We start from the raw sequence: 17,999 nt of genomic DNA, 5'->3' as shown, positions 1-17,999 counted from the left end.
GCAAATCACTTCCCCTCTCTATACCCCAGTTTCCCCATCTGTAAAATGGGGATAATACTGACTCCTTTGTAAAAACTCTTTAAGATCTACTTATGGAGAGCACTATAGAAGAGCTAAGTATTATTATGTTAGTCTTTTCATGAAGTATTTTACTGGAATTGAGAGATTATCAATCATTCCTTTAAAGAAAGTGTGTGCAGTTGCTGTAAGACTGGTGGTAAAATAATCACATTTCAAAGGTAGGTGGCATATATACTGACCCATAGTCTCCTAGCTTCAATTGCAATTTTACCCACCTATTATAATTAAAATATTGATATTTTCAAAAATAGTGTCCAAAGTTGGATATTTATATTTATGCACCTGAGTTAAACTGGCCTAATTTCCAACTGTGCAGATGGAGTTCTGGTTGAAAATTGATGGCCCCTGCAGATGCTCAGCAATTTTGAAAATTGGCCACTTTCATGTAGATGCCTAAATATGGTTTGAAAAACTTCACCTGATATTTTTAAAAAAATAAAAATAATAATAAAAAATATTTGTAGGAGAACCTTAAACAAAATAAGTAAAACAAATGTGTTTAATTTTACAATTTAAGTTATGCTATTAGGATACAAAGAGATATTGTATTAAGGAGTAATAGCTGGAAATCATTACACTAAAAGGGTGAAATCCTGGTCCCAATAAAATCTGTGGGAAAAGTCCCATTCATTTCAGTAGGGCCAGGATTTTGTTCCAGATATATTATCAAATTCCAGCTCTAAGAATGGCAAACATACTGAACATGTTAGAAGTGTTAAGTTTTAAAAGTTCTTTCTACATCTGAAGAGAGTGGGCAATAGTATTTTACAAGATTATGCTAATGATGGTCTGAGATCAGCCATCACAAGGTACCTAATTAGCGAGCAACATGAGGGTATGTAAGTCACTTACATGAATTGCCTTATTCAGCTCTTTATTCCAGGAATGCAAGAGTGTGGGAAAAATCCTACCCTCTTTAACATACTGGTAGTGACACTCACTTTAGTGGGCCAATTTGAGTCATGGATTTTGCTAGTTAATTCTCTCCAAAACACAGGATGCTGTAGCTCTGGGCCAGATACTCAGTTCCCTCATCATTAAATGGGAGCTTTGCCACTGAATGTAGGACCAAGCCCTTAACCGTTTAAACTTTAAAAACAGATGGAAAAAGGGGGTTAATAACTTCAAACACTTTTTATACTCAACTCAAAAATAGCATTGGTCTTAAATACTGAAGATATATTAACTAATGATTTGGGGGAATTAAAAATGACCCATTTTTTAATACTTGAACTCAGTGAATGGTACTCTTCCCTACTGATACACAATGTTAAAAGGTTTTGTTTCCTGGAGACATTGTGATCTGTCAGATTAATTTAAAAGTAGACATTTTTGAAAGATATCTAAATATGCAGTTATCAGCCACATTAAACAATAATATTTAGGTACGTCTATTCTGCATTTGCTCACAGGACTGACACTTAAGATCCTCCCCAGCCCCCCTTTGGGGCTCATAACACCATTCAACCTGAACTCATTTTAGTCTTAAAATGTCTCTATAAATATGTCACATATAGACTTGTATACCACTCTTGACATGAAGGACACATAGCAATTCATCCAGTGCACAGGCACTTTCTGCGCTTCGTGGTCAACCACGAACATTACCAGTTCACGGCACTTCCATTCAGCTTTATTGTAGAATAAAAGGCTTGCTTGTGTCAGTAAAGGCTATGACTGGGGCATCAATTAGTCAATTAATGATTTCCTGAAAGGCCTTTTCACATCTCTTGTCCCGTCATTTTCCCAGGTGTTCTAGGTTTTTGTTCAGAAACCTTTGTGGACCTTTCCTTAACCTTTGTCTTAGATTTTTTTTTTTATCATCCCAGACTGGTATCCTATAGTGAGATTATTCAGTAGCTTTGTAGTGATAGTGCAATTATTAACAAATCTGCAGTCGTAGCTGCAAAATCCTAAGAAAGTCTTGGACTCTCTGTAATTATGTGGGCATGGCTACAGAGTGAGTGTTTCTGTGTTATCAGGATCCGTACTTACATCTCTATGGGACACAATGTGACACACATATTTGATATTCTGCAGAACTGGAATTTATCAATTGATAGCTTCAGTCCATAGACTTCCAATCAGCCTAACACTTTTAGAAGTCTCTCTTCATGTTCCTTCAGAGTTCTTCCAAACATAGTCACATCATCCAAATAAACTAATACTTGTAATAGGTTCATGTCTCCCACAACTTTTCTTCATGAGACAGTGGTATGTGGTAGGCACTCCAGATTTTCCTTGGGGGCATGTGTTCAAACAGAAAACTAAAGGGCAGAGAATGTGGTTTTCTCTTTATTATGTTGTCCCAGTGGGATCAGGTAATATACACATTAAAGATTCACCATCAAGAACCACGGGCTCCCTACCAAACAGTCCAAGGCATAGAGTCATGGTGCACTCATCAACCACTGCATGTCTACTTAGGATAAGGTTGTCTATAATCATCCTTATTTTCCCATTCGTCTTCTGGAGCAGCACAATCAGAGAAGCGTATGGACTATGTGGTTTGCAAGCAGCGCATGAGGTCGCACAGCATCATCTCAAAGAGCGCAATCTTCCTAGCGCGCTCATGAATCTTGCAGTCTGATGTTATCATAGAATCATAGGATGGAAGGGACCTCGAGAGGTCATCTAGTCCAGTCCGCCGCTTCCTTTATGCATCTCCCATTCCACTGGGGAGCAAGACCATCTGGGAGCTTTCACATTTCCTCAGTCAGATCCTTTCCTCAGACACTAAGGAATCCTCAAAGTCAAACCCTGCACAATCTATGGGTGGGCGCCTGGGCTTTGATGGGGGTTTTCTGCCTAGGAGAGGTCTGATCTCCGCTGTTTTCCCCAGGCTCCTCCAGCCACTGCTCCGCTCTGTCACTCTCTGGTCCCCTCTCCCCCATTCACCCTGCTGAGCAGTTTATCCCCCCTGGGTCAGCAGCTCACCCCCACCCCCCGCAGCTTTTCACGGGCTCTTTCACCCGCCCCTCACCTGCCTCGGCTGCTGCTCGCTCAGCGCTCGGCTCCCTCCCACCTCGCCCTACGCTCGCGCCGCTGAGGGCAAAGTACGGGCAGGCAGCTCTTCGCGACTTCGCTGTTCCCTCTGCGCATGGGGCGTGAAGGATCTGCGCATGCCTAGGCGGCGGGGGCGGGGTTACCCTGGGACGCTCCGTTCCACGCCCCCTGCCTCGAAGACACTCGGCTGTTTCCGTGTCTTTCCGGAAAACCCTCCCCTCTGCCCCCCGTTAACCCGCCCGTCTCCTAGGCTGCTGGCTGCGGTCTGTTCGGCGAGGCAGCCGCTGGCCGTTGTGGGCGGAAGATGGCGGTCGGGACGGGGAGGCGGCAGCGCCGGGGAGCGGAGCGGCGGGAGCTGTTATGCAAACGAGGCTAGAGGCGGACAGACGCGGAGTCAGTCAGTCAGACAGACAGAGGCTCGGCCGGGAGCTGCTCGGCCGCCGCCGCTCCCCCCCCCCTTCCCGGGGATGGACCTTGGGGCTGCGCCTCGCCGCGGGCAGCGCGGGGCTGGCAGCGACCCGTCCCTGTGAGCGGCCCCCCGGCAGCAGCAGCAGCAGCGCTGAGGGAGCTGGGCGCCGCCGGGGAAGATGTCGGAGACCAAGGTGAAGGTGGCCGTCAGGGTCCGGCCCATGAACCGCAGAGGTAAACGGAGCCGGGTGGGGGGTCGCCAGGGCTCACGGACCCCAACAATCAATGAGCAAAAACTCTCACCCCGGGGTGTGGCTGAAGCGTCCCTTGTCACAGCCGCTGCTCCCACGGGGGTTGGGTTGGGGGGGGACCCTGCTTTTTCAGATCACTTTGAGTCCTCTCCCCCTTCCCCCCACGTGCACACACCTTCCCTCGGCTGGTGGAGGTTCAGGGTGAGCCTGCGGCTCCCCCAGTTTCTCCTCAGAGCTGCCTGGAGAACCGCCCCCTATGGAGGGCAGTTCTCCAAACAGCCCCGGGGATTAGCTAGGGGAGCCTCAGGCTCTGGGGAGAAATACCAAACTCTTTCCCCCCTCTCCCCGCCCACATACCTCCCCAGTAGTAGTGTGGGGTAAGGGTTGTTCTGCAAGTAGCTCTGGGGAGACGCTGGGGGGAACCCAGTTTGGCAGGGTGGAGGGGGTGCATGTGGCCCCTTCTTTGCACGAGGGTCTATTCTGGTAGGTAAAGCCCTCTGGCATGTTCTCTTCCAGAGCTGGAGTTGAACACCAAATGTATTGTGGAGATGCAAGGGAATCAGACTGTGCTGCACCCTCCCCCTTCAAACATCAAACAGGGAGATAACAGGTACAAATAAAATATCCCTATCCAGAAATCCCTGCCCCACCCTGTCTACGTTGGGTTAAGCATGGGCTCAAACAATGAGTTGCTTGCGTGCTTTTGTTAAGAGAGAAGCAGCTTCTTAATGTTGCTTCAGCTACTTCTGGAAGCTCTTTAGAAAAAAAGTCCAGTAGCCTGATTCTCCTTTTGCTTGCAGCTGTATAAGATGCCAATAACTTCAATGGAGTTGCATCAGTAGGAGATCAGAATTAGACCCCAAGTTTTTTTTCCACACCCTGTCAGAGGAACTGGGGGGCAATAGCATTACTTTTTCAGAGGCAAAACCTCAGTAGTAGTTTCATATATGTTTAAAGAGTTATGCTTTCATCAGCTGTTAGATGAGATTGATTAGTGGTGGGATTCAAGAAACTGAAAAGTCCATAACATTTTTGGCAGTTTCATTAAGGAGATTCTGTTAATGAGTTGCTGTAACCTTCAGTTTGATTTGTGGGAACAAAAGTTGTGTGCTGGATTTTAGACGCTGGGGGAGGTTTTTTTTTTAAGGGCTGTATTTACCAGATTGCAACATATTTGCATTTGAAAAGTTGTGACTGCTGGATCCCTTATTAATTCTGTGCTGTTCTGTGAAGCAGTATAAGAGAGTCCGCTAAAATAATTTGGAAATCTGGCACTTACTTGCGTAGTCCCTGAACAGAATACTTCTGGAAATCATCCAAAATACCAATGCACCGGATTGTAAAAATAGAGCAGAGAAGGAAAATATTTTTTTTTCATTTGGGGTGGGGGCATGAGGGGAAGAGTTGCATTGTGTGCTAATCTGTGTAGTTACATGTTAATTGATCCCTGTACTTGGTGCTCTGAATATATTTTTTGCTTAAGAGCAGAAAATTGGGCAAATAATCATAGTTATGGCCATTTTCCCATAAGACTGCTTGCACATCTCATAGGCATGGCTTTGTGAAAAAACTGCATATATCCATATGAATTATTTGCGTTGGTACTTTTTTGGTGGACGTTATTTTACGCTTTTATGATGCTTTATATCTTAAAAATTCTGAGACTTTGTATGAGGTTCCACTTACACTAATCCAACTGCAGAATTGGGATGTAATAAATCTCATGTTCAAGTTTAACTTTATGCCATTAACCCTTTTGATGACAGCATAAGGAAGGCCAATCTTGTGGTTAATGCACTGTCTTGGGACTGGGAAGATCTGGGTTCATTTCCTAGTTCTTTGTCAGGCTTTCTGCATGACCTTGGCAGAGTCACGTAATCTCTCTGTACCCTGGTTCCCCATCTGTAAAATGGGAATAATAAATGTAGTCTTGGTCTCTTATTTATTTTGAATGTAAGCTTTTCAGGGCACAGACTGTTTCTTACTGTGTGTGTGCACATATAGTGCCTATAGTATATAGTGTGCATATATAGTGCTTATAGTAATACAAATGTTCCCAAATATGTAGGCTTGACAGAACTTTGGTACTGTAATTTTTTTCTCCATACATATTTCATGATGTACCAAACTAAAGGAAGAAATAAGCTGTATATAGTTTTTTTTTATTTTTTTTTTATTTAAAGGAACAAATGTATAAATATACCAGAGTAGAATCAAATAACAGTTCAAATAAATAAAAAGTCTACAGTTAAAAAAACTAAAAAATTAAAAAAAAAAAAAAACTCTTTGTAAATTACTGGTAATCAACTTAAGGTGGGAATGTTACCCTCTCTGTGAAAATTGTTGCAGATATTTGGGAAGAAGTTACAACGCTAAGGTAATATAAGACCACATGTGGTTTGTCTGTGTGGGTTTGTGTTTCTTGCTTTATCGCCTGTTATGTATATATCTATCCCTTTTTGATCTTGCTAGAAATATGACCCAATTCTGTCTTGATAACCACATGTGCAGACCCTTGCAGTGCATGGAATCCCATGACATAAATAGGGCTTTTCAACAAACATGGGTCTGCCTTCCTGAATCTCAGTCTGGCTTTGGGGTCTTAGTTGATTGCAAAACTGTAAATTAAATACTAACAAAGAAAATTACTATCTGACTTTGTGCATTGGAAATATCCTTGAAGTGTGTAATGTGCAACGGACTGTGATCAGTTAATATTGATCATATTTTTTTGGTCTAAATAAAATTGTAATTCAATGTCTTCCAAATCTAGAATTTATGCATAACTTTTTCCTGAAGCTTGTTGCATCCTCCTGGTGTTTAACAGAACCACTTAAAATCCATTAATTTAATATTAAATTATTGGATCTTATGTTTTTTTCCCTCATCTGAATAGTCACAATACTCTTGGTACTGGAGGAATTCTTTATATTTTTATGCATTTCCAAAGGCACTGTCTATATGAATTTAATCTGAATCACTGCAGCAGTGCTGCTTGTATTTGGATTAATTTCTTAGCAGAGATAAAAGCACCAAATGGGTTTTGGTTTTCTTTGTGTAGCTTGGTTTCATATTTCTGTTACGCTATTGCTATAAAGGAAGATCTATTTCAAAATTAGAATTTCACTTGTTAGACTGCTGGTTGATCATTTTACCATTACTTTTGCTTGTAGTTGCATATTAAAGATGAATAGCTATATGTCTAACCAAAATTAACTTTTGTGTTGAGAGCCTGGGGGCCCTGAGTGGGGCCTAGTTTTGTCATCTTTACTTTGCTGTACGGTTCGTCATCCTTTGAGTTCAGTAGGACTACTTTTTTACTCATTGTGAGTAAGCACAGCTCAACTGGGCCTGAAGTGTGTGAAGTCATTTTCATTTAATAAGAGTTGTTCATACTTGTGAGAGAAGAGGAGGGGAGAGGCAGTTGAGATAATGTAGGAAAAAGTGTTTTAAAAATTTATATTGTTGTGCTGAAGCTCGCAAATGTAATATTGAAAAAATGCTTTTATAGTTAAATGAAAGTAAAAGTTTATACTGTGATAAGAGCAAGTGGTTTCTACCAAAGGAAGCAGGCAGGCTTGGCTTCCATAATTGCTTTTCCTTAATGGAATTAAAGCCAAGAAATCAGTGATGGTTTAAAAACAACAAAAACAAAAAAAAAAACAGGACCTCCTAGAGCTGCAGTTTAAAATGCACAGAACAGATTGTATAAAACAAAATGATCACACAGAACTTTCATCCACATTTATAATTAAACATGCTGACACTCATTTCTAGAAGATTAGCTTTTGGAAAACAGTTCTCAGGTGATGAAAATTGGAGCTGTACAAACTTGTCTGTTTCATAAGGCTGGTTGGTTTTATTTTGGAATTATATCTAACGAATATGTCATCAGTTTTTTTTTAATTTTGTAAACTTTAGGCTTAATCTTCACCAGGGTAGGATTTTGTGGTTTACACAGGTGAGTAAATATTTCCTCCATTTTACAGGTGAGGATAACAAGGCAGTAGTTGTGACTTGCCTAAGACCACACAGTGAGACAGTGGCAGAGTAGTGGGGTAGATCCAACATTTCCTGACTCCAGGTCTCTTGCTCTAACCACGAGGTCACATTGCCTTCTAAAAAATTTAATAACAGAAGACCCATCAGTTTAAGTTACTTTGATTGGTATTAGTGTTCTCTCTTCATTTAGAGAACTACCCAGAGCAGGCTGGCCTACCTGCCCCCACAAACATCATTTTCTAATTCTGTATTTAGCAAGGACATCAAAACCTAGAAGAAGTTAACCAACTGCATTTTAGTCTCATTGAGCTAGGGAGAGCTTATTTGGTAGAGTTTTGGACTCTCATCAGGAAGTGAATGTAAAAAGGAACCATTTTTTAACAGGCATCAGTTGCACCCCCTTCAATGCTGGGCAAAACATTGGAGTTGGGTATCTTTTAGTAGTAAGATCAGGGCTAAGTGTAATTAGTAATAGCTGTAATTGTTTCTTCATCTTTAACTGTTAGCTGTACTTTTTTGTGGCTGAAGAAACAAATCAGGAATACCTTTTGTCTTTCCTCTATACACAAGAGATTACTTGTCCATCTTCAGTTGGAAGAAGGAAATCAGATTCCCTACTAAACTTTTCTCTCTGCATTACTAAAGATATGAAACATTGTATCTCAACTAATATTTTGTTAGAAATGGATATTGCCTTACAGAGTTTATAAGCATATTCTATTAATTTATATCTTTCTAAATAGTTCCTGTTGCCTGAAATAAATGTTGTGATATTCAGTCGAACTGCTGAGTGATCAGAGCCAATTACGAAATGGAATAAAAGTTTCTGAAAGCGTTGAAAACATTTGTTTCTGAGTGTTTGTTTTTGTTGAAATTTTTGTCTTGTCTCTGAAATTTTCCAACTCATTTTGGGAGTATTCTAAGTTACTGCTTTGCATTTAGAACTGCTATCCCATTGTAAAGTAATCTAAAATGGGCTATTCTGGAGCTTCCTTTGCATTTGTGCTAGGGTTTTGGCTGCTAATTGGAATAGACTCATCCCTCCCTCCCCGTCACCGCCAACTTATTTTCTAAAGAACGTGAATTTCGAAAAGCAAATCTTGTTTTGATTTCCCTAATGACTCTAGTACATACGTTAATCCTCTTCCCTCCTCTTTTATTTACTAAATTATCTGCATCTTGACTAAAATAAACAAGAAACCAGAGAACCTGCAGAACTGAAATATTACTTTATAACTGCCCAATCTAGGACTGAAACCAAGGAGATTTATTGGGCAGTTTATTACATTAAAGCATATTCTTGTGCAAATTTTGTTCAAATACTTAAATTGGAAAGAAAGTAAGAGGTCATTAGCATGTGTAGCTGAACTTAAATATACTATTTAGGTTAGAAAGTGTCCTGGAATTCTTTTTAAATACATCTTAACTTTTTCTGCATGCATTTTGTAAGGTTTCTTGTGAATAAACCATCTGCCCTGCCTTCTCCCTTGACCTCTTTGTGTTACTTACCAGTTTTTATCAAAGGTTAAATCCTTCAAGCATTACTTGAGCAAAACTTTTATTGTAGTTGTAGATTGATAAGAGCTATGGAATAATATTGGGTGGTGTTTTGTAATGTTTCCCGGTTCCTCTTTAGGAGTTTTGTAGGCTTCTCCGCTTTTTTATAAAATGACTGCTTATTACCTTCGAGGCACTAATTTCCTAGCTAATTAATATTATTTAAAAAACAATTATTTCATACATTTCTTTCCTAAACAATAACTCTGCTTTTCTTTCTGCTCCTTCCTGTCCCCAGAGGAGGGGGAAATCCTTAATCTGTATAAACTTCAGTGGTTGTGGTTTATGTTTTGATTTAACACTATTTGGATCATTAGAGGAGACTGGGAGGAGAAGGTCACTGCTCTGGGGAGTTTGTGTTGTGTTGTGTTGTTAGAGTCACTGCTTTAAACTGAAACTTGTCTGAAAGGAGTGTCAAGTGAAATGAGACAGCTGCTAACTCTCCACATGTCTGAAGGAATTATCAACCAGATAGAGGCTTGGATGCATGTGCTCTAAATAATCACCTGCCTGAGGTAGTGGATAGAATAACAGCAACCATGCCTTTGTCTATAGGAAATTGTAAAAGTAATCTGACTTTGACCTCTCTTAAATTAGTTTTCCTGTTATGCCTCAGTGTTCAGGTTGTGAACTACTAGCTTTGAATCCTCTTCCAAGAAGAGATGCAGTCGCTTTATGGGGGAAAAAAAAAATTATATATATGAGATGGGAAATTGCATTCCAGAACTGTTTCAGCAACTTTTCACTTAGTCATGATTCAGGTAGGAAACTAGGTCCTGTTCCAGAAGAGCGCTATTCTCAAATTCCACATCATTAAAAATCCTAGAGTTCAAGTTATGGGTATGTGGCAGTGCTGTTCCTGAGGTGGCCTGAAGCAGGGTGAATGGGAAAACTATTGTTCTTTTAATAAGTTTAAAATCCAGACAGCTAGAAGTACCTTGTGCTTGGGTCTATAAATGGCACTGCTGGAGGAAGCTCATGGTAGAGGCTTTTGGAATGTTAGGCAGACTTTTCTGAATAGAAGAAATAGATTGGCACATATCAGAACAAGAACAGAAAAGAAGCATTTTAGGAAAAGGAAGACCGGTCTTGGTATTGTCTTGAATGGTTGTTCCCAGTTTTCCAGCATTCCTTAACATGACCACTGGTGGAAAATTTATAAAGTCAGAGGTCAAAAAAGATGAACCAGTCAAAAGTTTCTCTTACAGATCTATCATAAAATGTTAAGAACAGCCCACGGAATGAAATGTTGAAGTAGTTTGTTAAAAGAGATTAGCAACCCTGTAGATATACTTAAATCCTGTGGTTGGTCTGAACAAGTATGTTTACACCTGCTTATTATTTTAGCCATATAAATGTTTGCTTTGAGATTAGGATTACTGCTGAATTTTCCTGCTTTAAATACTGAAATGAAATACACATTTTTAAAAGACCTGTAATTTAAAAATAGATTTTTTTTTCTTATAGGGAGAGGACTGTGAAGGAAAATCTTTACAGTAGGAGGGAAGAAAGGGAACCCTAATCGTAGTAATATGCAATAACTGTATTAATGAAAAAGGGGTAAAAACCTTGAAACTTGCTGGGAAATAAATTTTCAATCTGCCAGCATTGTTCATCTGTTGTGTATTTATTAGGATTGTTGAATGTGCAAACACCCTAAGGCTTCAAAATTCCAGTTAAATTAGCATTGTTATACTGAAAATCTACTTTTTATTATCATTATTATTATTTATTTTATAGTAAAGGTAATACAGTGTCTTTGCTAAAATCAGGGCCATATCAATGAGCACCAAAGTACTTAAGCACGTGCTTAAGTCTATCCCTGTTTAGCAAAACATGTTTAAGTGTCTTAGTGAATTGGGACCTAAATACCTGTTTAGATTGGTGGTGGTAAAATGGATTCCTGTTTGGCCCAAGCCCTATGATATGATGCACACAAACAGACCTCATTAAGTGGGGGACCATGTGAAAAATTTGTTTAACATTAACAAATATGCTTGCTGTTGTGTAATACATAGTAGTACAATTCCTATCTTTTTAAAGAATTGACAATATACTTTAACCAAAAAACACCATTTTTTTCCTTCCAAATATCCCACTTCAGTGGTAGTGGAAATGTTTCATTTACTGAATTTATGAAAGTGAGGTAAGGAATATCTGTTACAGGCAGGAACGTTCTAATGTTACATAAAACGAACCCTTAAAGCTGTACTCCTTTTGCTGGTATTTCTGTTATCAAACATTTAAAATAATGCATTGCTTACAACTACGCCATTAACACTTGATATTTACATTGTTAACCTGAGTTTTTTTCTTTTTCTTTCTTTTAATAAAGATCACTGTATATTTTTCTGGGAGAGGTGCCGGGTTGACATCATCAGGAACTGAAGTCCCCATAGCTTACGTAAAAGTTGATTAGCGGAGGTAGCCTCATTGGCTGCCCTGTCAGTGAGCCTCACATTTTATGCTTAAAGGTGAGCGAGTAGCTCAAACTCTCTGCTTATTGTTCCCTGCCTCTCTGTTGAGCCTGTTAATGGAAGTAGTTAGTGCCAGTAATATTGAATAACTAATCACTGCAGAAATGCTGTACAGGCACTATAGCATAACTGAATATTTTTTCCAATCATGCAATTCCTGGTCCTTTGTATGTGGGTGTGTATTATAGGCTTCAGAATATGATTGCTCTGTAGCAAATACAAAACTACAGTATAGTGAGAGACACACAATTATACACATTCATTAAGCGTGTGAAAGATTAAAGCCCGGGCTGCCACTGTGCAACAATCTGTACCCCAGCTGGTCAGCCTGCAGTGAATTTGGGACCTCCAGTGCCAAACCACAGGCCTCTACTATGTTAACTAAAGGAGTAACTCCATTAGCTGATAGTAGCAGTAATCTCTAACCCTCTAAATGGAGGAAGTAGTCAGTAGAAATAAATAAGATTCACTTAGCCAGCATGTTAGACATCATACTGTCAAAGGAAGCTTGTCCCGAGAGCCTGAGGTCCACAGACGTTCAAATCCCTGTACAACTTTAGTGACCCCTCCATCGATTGTTGGTGGATATTGATTTGGGGATCTTTACTGCCAAAAGCACAGGCCTCTACCACTTAATGACTCAGGGAGGAATTATGAGTTAAGGAGAGAGATGCTGCTGGCAAACAGCTTGAATGTTGAGCATACAGTAACTGATCAGCACAAAGGAGTTATAGTAGCCCTTTACTTTGAGAGAAGCCTGTGCTGGAGAACTATTAGTGGGACTTCTTACACAAGCAGACATATTCTGTATTTCCAATGCTGGAGAGGGGGCTCCTTTATTCCAGTTCCATTGGAAGGAAAATGAACCCCCTTCCAATACTGTAGGCCTGGGTCAACTTTGCTAACTCACCTCTCAGCAGTTTTGACACTTGCTATTCTGGTAGTTTGTTTTTTTCCATTTAAAACTTGAATATTAAAAACTTCAATATATCTTGAGGGAACTTCCTGTTAATTCGATAACAAACATATCATGAGTTAATAAATTCCCTTGTCATCAGCCTTAGACCTTTTTTCAGCCCATAATGCTGAATGGGACACACCCTCAAATAATGATATATTGATAGCTTGTGAGATATACTAGGAATTAATCTGAAGCAACTGGCTTCAGATAGTCACTAACTACTTTTCATCACTTTTAAGCTGATTTGGATTTGAACTAATGACCTAGAGATATAGCGTTTATACAGTACTAGTTGAGTTGTAATAGGACAAAGATTAATTCCTAACTTGTTCTTTTGAGTGAAGGTAAATCAAACCTTAAGTCATTTAAATGGAGATCTTTGCATTCAGCAATAGTACTTAGCACTTTCTATCAAAGACTCTCAAAGCACTTTGTAAACATTAAATATTTAAGCCAGTTTCTTTGGCTGGAATTTTATGTATATGCACATGTACTCAGAAAAACATTTTTTGAAAATGAACATGCATAATTTCTTTTAATGTAGCGCCTTTCAAAGTAAAATTTTACTGCACATAAATGATTAAAAGTATATGAACAAGTTGCTTTAAAACGTGTTGCTGTAGGTTGTGTTTTAATCTAATGTATAAAAAAATACAACCGACCTCTGTGTGTGTGTGTGTTTATATATATGTATAAAAAACATGGATATATTTTATTGGACAGGTATGAAACTCATCTAGAAAATTTAGTTTAAGTAAAATGAAGTAATTACACACTCATTTTTTGGGTGCTTAAGGTTTCTTTACTTTTGGTGTCACTCGTTTGTGTTTATGTATCAGAACCAAAACAAACTTGGATTAAGTGATATTCAAAAGCATCCAGAAATCAGACACTTTTCCCTTTCCAACTTCTTACTTTGTAATTCTGAATAGATTCCTGACATATTTGAGAAATCGGTTTTATCTGCATGTAGATATGTAAACTAATCTATTTTGCTTAGTATTGTGCTGATGAATTGCTGATTCTTGTCATATCTTTGGGTAGATAAAGCTTGTGGTTTCATGATTATCTTTTTGAGGTAACTTAAGGGCAGTGTTTGCTTTCCATTTTTCCTTCTATCTTTGGAGTCAAAGTGAAATCCTGAACAACGTGGTTGATACCCACTTCCTGAAATGAAGCTTAACTTTCAAAATTACTGGAGGGAGGAAACAGCTCACTAGTTCATAACCCATGAAATAAACATTGTTAGACTTCATGAGCATTGACTTGTATCAGATAAATACTTAGTGATCATTTTTGAAATATTCTTTTTTAATTTAGATATATTTTAGTTGGCTGCAATTAAAAGTGCAACTTTTATATGGAAATATACTATTTGATTTATTTTACTTCATTTCTCTAAAACACAGTTGTGACGGGTTGGATCACAGAAACCCCCTTGGGAGCTGCCACCCGATGTGCAAAGACTACCCCTGCTTCTGTTTTCCCTGCCAGCTCAGGACTCCAGCACCCTGTCTTGCTGAGCCAGACACTCCCGTCTGGCTCCAGACACAGACCCAGGGTCTGAATCACTTGTCCCAAAGCTGCAAGTTTACCTGAAAACAGCTCGCAGTAGCGTGCTTGTCTTTAGCACTCAGATGCCCAACTCCCAATGGGGTCTAAACCCAGATAAATCCGTTTTACCCTGCATAAAGCTTATGCAGGGCAAACTCATAAATTGTTCGCCCTCTATAACACTGATAGAGAGATATGCACAGTTGTTTGCTCCCCCAGGTATTAATACATACTCTGAGTAAATTACTAAATAAAAAGTGATTTTATTAAATACAGACAGTAGGATTTAAGTGGTTCAAAGTAGTAACAGACAGAACAAAGTAAGTCACAAGCAAAATAAAATAAAATGCGCAAATCTATGCCTAATCAAACTGAATACAGATAATCTCACCCTCAGAGATGCTTCAGTAAGTTTTTCTCAGACTGGACACCTTCCAGGCCTGGGCACAATTCTTTCCCCTGGTGCAGCTCTTGTTGCAGCTCAGGTGATAGCTAGGGGATTCTTCATGATGGCTTCCCTCCCTCTCTGTTCTCTTCCCCCCTTTATATATCTTTTGCATAAGGCGGGAACTCTTTGTCTCTCTGGGTTTCCACCCCCCCCTCACTGGAAAAGCACCAGGTTAAAGATGGATTCCAGTTCAGGTGACATGATCACATGTCACTGCAAGATTTCATTACTCACTTGCCAGCACACACATATACAGGAAGACTCACAGGTAAATACAGCCATCTGCAGACAATAGGAGTCATCAAGATTCCAAACCATCATTAATGGTCCACACTTTACACAATTACAATAGGCCCTCAGAGTTACATTTTATATTTCTAGTTTTAGATACAAGAGTGGTACATTTATGCAAATCAGATGATCACACTCAGTAGATTATAAGCTTTGTAATGATACCTTACAAGAGACCTTTTGCATGAGGCATATCCCAGTTACTTACATTCACTTATTACCGTATTTTCTCTAAAACTATCTCAGTTACATTATATTGACTTATTATCAAGTTTTTATAAAACCATATAGACTGCACAATGTCACAACAGTACTTTAATTGATCTTTGTTTTCCCAATGTTTTGTACTCTTTGAGCTTAAATCTTTTGGATTCTGAGATTTTCATGAAATATGTTGGCATGCATTGCTGTACTCCCTATTGTACACATGCCTATAAGTGAAAAATTATTTCCCCCAAGATTACATGGCAATATAGCTATGTATTAGTATCACTTTACCTGAATATTAATCCTTTAAAATGATATCCAGTTGTTAATTGAAGACTTACATTTTTGTTTTTAAATAATAAAATACTCAATTAAAAAAGACTTGGACAAATACCAGAAATATTTACTTTTCAAAACCTGACAATTCAATTAATGAATTCACTGATTAGCATATTTTTACAGCCAGAAGGAACTAAGTCTGACCCTCTGCAAAACACAGGCCATAGTTTTACCCACCAAATTAGCCAGCACTATGTTTTTTGTTTCCTAAACTGTTCTTCTGTAAGAATAAAATGTGACTTTATACCATCTTTTGGACCTTCCTTTGCTGGAAAGCCTTTTTTGTTTAAGATGATAAAACCTTTATTTGAGAATAGAGGGGTACAGCAGCTATACGTTGCGATATTCCTTTATAAAGGGTAATTTCATGAGTGTTCTCTTTCCTTGCTTTTAAAAAGTTGTGTAATATATAGCTTAATTGGCCTTTAAGCATTTCATTGTTGTGAGTAAAGATTTCAACTTCCTCTTGACAGTTCAGCTATTAGATAACTGCCCTAATTCATACATTAAATGAGTTAATGTGTAATTATGAAGATAGAAAAGTTCTTTTAGACTATATATCACCTTTCCCAAATTCTCTGCAAGTGCAGTTTCTTCATGGGAGTATATTAAACTTACACAACATTTGATCTTGGCCACCGTGAGGAATGTAATTTTTAATTTTCCAAGTTTATACCAAACAGTCTCTGCCAGAGCTGTGAGTTTTGCAAGTTAGGCTTTGTCTACGCTGGCAAGTAAAAGGCAAAACTTTGTTGTTCAGAGGTATTTAAAAAAACACCCCACTGAAAGACAAAAGTTTTGCCAACAAGAAGCGCCAGTGTGAACAGCGCTTTGTCGGCAGAAGTGCTCTCTCCTGCTGACAAACAGCAGCTACGCTACGTACCTTTTAGTGGCTCGGCTGTAGCGGCACAGCCGTGTGGCTAAAAGCTGCATAGTGTAGACTTAGCCTCAGTCTTCCCAAAAGAACTTTAAACTGACCTGTTATGTCCCCTCAAGACGATAGGTGCCTTAATGTTCTCATATTGTTTTACAATTTTGAGAACTAAGTTTTGACTCTTAAACTCTAACAGATCAGTATTTTCAAGCAGGCCCTATTTCCTCTGAGCTAATTGAGGCCCCACAAGTGACTGTTGCTTTCCTGCTCACGTTTTGCTCAAAAATGAAATGTAAACATAAGACTTCTCTGTAGAATAGAATTTGAAATGGGATGTTGTCATAGAGCATAATTTTTGTCGCCAGTTGCTTCTGATTTCCTGGCTTACCTTGCACAAATGCTCCCAAGTAAACTATATTCCTACCATCTGTTTGGCTCATTCTGTTAAGAAAAATGACTTTGAATACAAATTTTATGATTTTTTTGTTACCTCTTAAATTCTTGTCTATTTAGGTTTTAAATTAAAGGAATGCTGTTAGAATCGTAGAATATCAGGGTTGGAAGGGACCTCAGGAGGTCATCTAGTCCAACCTCCTGCTCAAAGCGGGACCAATCCCCAACTAAATAATTCCAGTCAGGGCTTTGTCAAGCCTGACCTTAAAACTTTTAAGGAAAGAGATTCCACCACCTTCCTAGGTAACCCACTGTTGTGTACTTCCGTTCCAAATATTAATGTTCATGTGTGAGTATTTTTAAAAACCTAATAACAAATGTATTTTTCAGCTTTAATGGAAAATTTGTTTTGGTTTAAATGTAACCTTACTGTTGCTACCCAAACATTGCAACATTGGGTTAACTGGAAGAAACAGTGAAACTGTGTATAAACAAGTTAATACACCTCATCTATTTTTAATTGTCCAATTGAGTGAAATGCAAAAAGTTAAAAGCACAAGCAGTTAAAAACTCCACAGCCCGCCTGTTCCACAACAACTGTTTTCTACATAGAAAAGCTAGGGCTGGCATTAAGGGGTAGCAAGCAGGGCAATTGCCCAGAGCCCCATGGCACAGGGTGCCCCACAAAGCTAAGTTGATCAGGCTTCTGCTTCAGCCCCAGGGGGTGGGATCAGGGCCCTGGGCTTCAGCCCAGCACAGCAGGGCTTAGACTTTCTGCCCTGGGCCCCAGAGAGTCTAACACTGGTTCAACTTGGCGGACTCCCTGAAACTTGCTTGGGGGGACCCTATATCCCTGGTTGAGAACCACTGCATTAGATAAAGGTACTGGGCAGAGCAGTGTTTTTCCATGATTTGGAGAGTAAGATTCCATTGGGGGTAAGGTGACCAGGCCACCAATTTGGTGGGACAGTCCCAAAATGTACATTTCAAGCTCTGGTCCAGAGCTGAATGACTCTGGGACAGCATTTGTCCTGGATTCCCCGTGGCACTGCCCTGCACCTCCCCCACCACGCATGGTGCCCCCGGACCACCCCTCGCTGCCCAAGTTTTAGTCATAGTGGGTATTTTGGGGTGAATTTTTGTTTACAGC

General features: G+C 39.5%; 1 protein-coding gene across 5 annotated transcripts in view; it reads left to right on the top strand.

Annotated features, from left to right (window-relative positions):
• The first annotated feature begins 3,298 nt into the window (after positions 1–3,298).
• Positions 3,299–17,999, top strand: part of KIF13A (kinesin family member 13A) — a 205,435-nt gene continuing 190,734 nt past the window's right edge. For all 5 annotated transcript variants that reach the window (XM_034762385.1, XM_034762382.1, XM_034762383.1 and 2 more), the window contains exons 1-2: positions 3,299–3,729; positions 4,263–4,356. In XM_034762385.1, coding sequence (XP_034618276.1) covers positions 3,675–3,729; positions 4,263–4,356 — 149 coding nt within the window. In that variant the 5' untranslated portion in view covers positions 3,299–3,674. The remainder of the gene's footprint in view (positions 3,730–4,262; positions 4,357–17,999) is intronic.

The sequence above is a fragment of the Trachemys scripta genome, chromosome 2 (genome assembly GCF_013100865.1).
Source record: "Trachemys scripta elegans isolate TJP31775 chromosome 2, CAS_Tse_1.0, whole genome shotgun sequence".
Taxonomy (NCBI): Eukaryota; Metazoa; Chordata; order Testudines; family Emydidae; genus Trachemys; species Trachemys scripta.
Note: the sequence above shows the minus strand (reverse complement) of the source record. Positions and strands in the feature narration are given on the sequence as shown.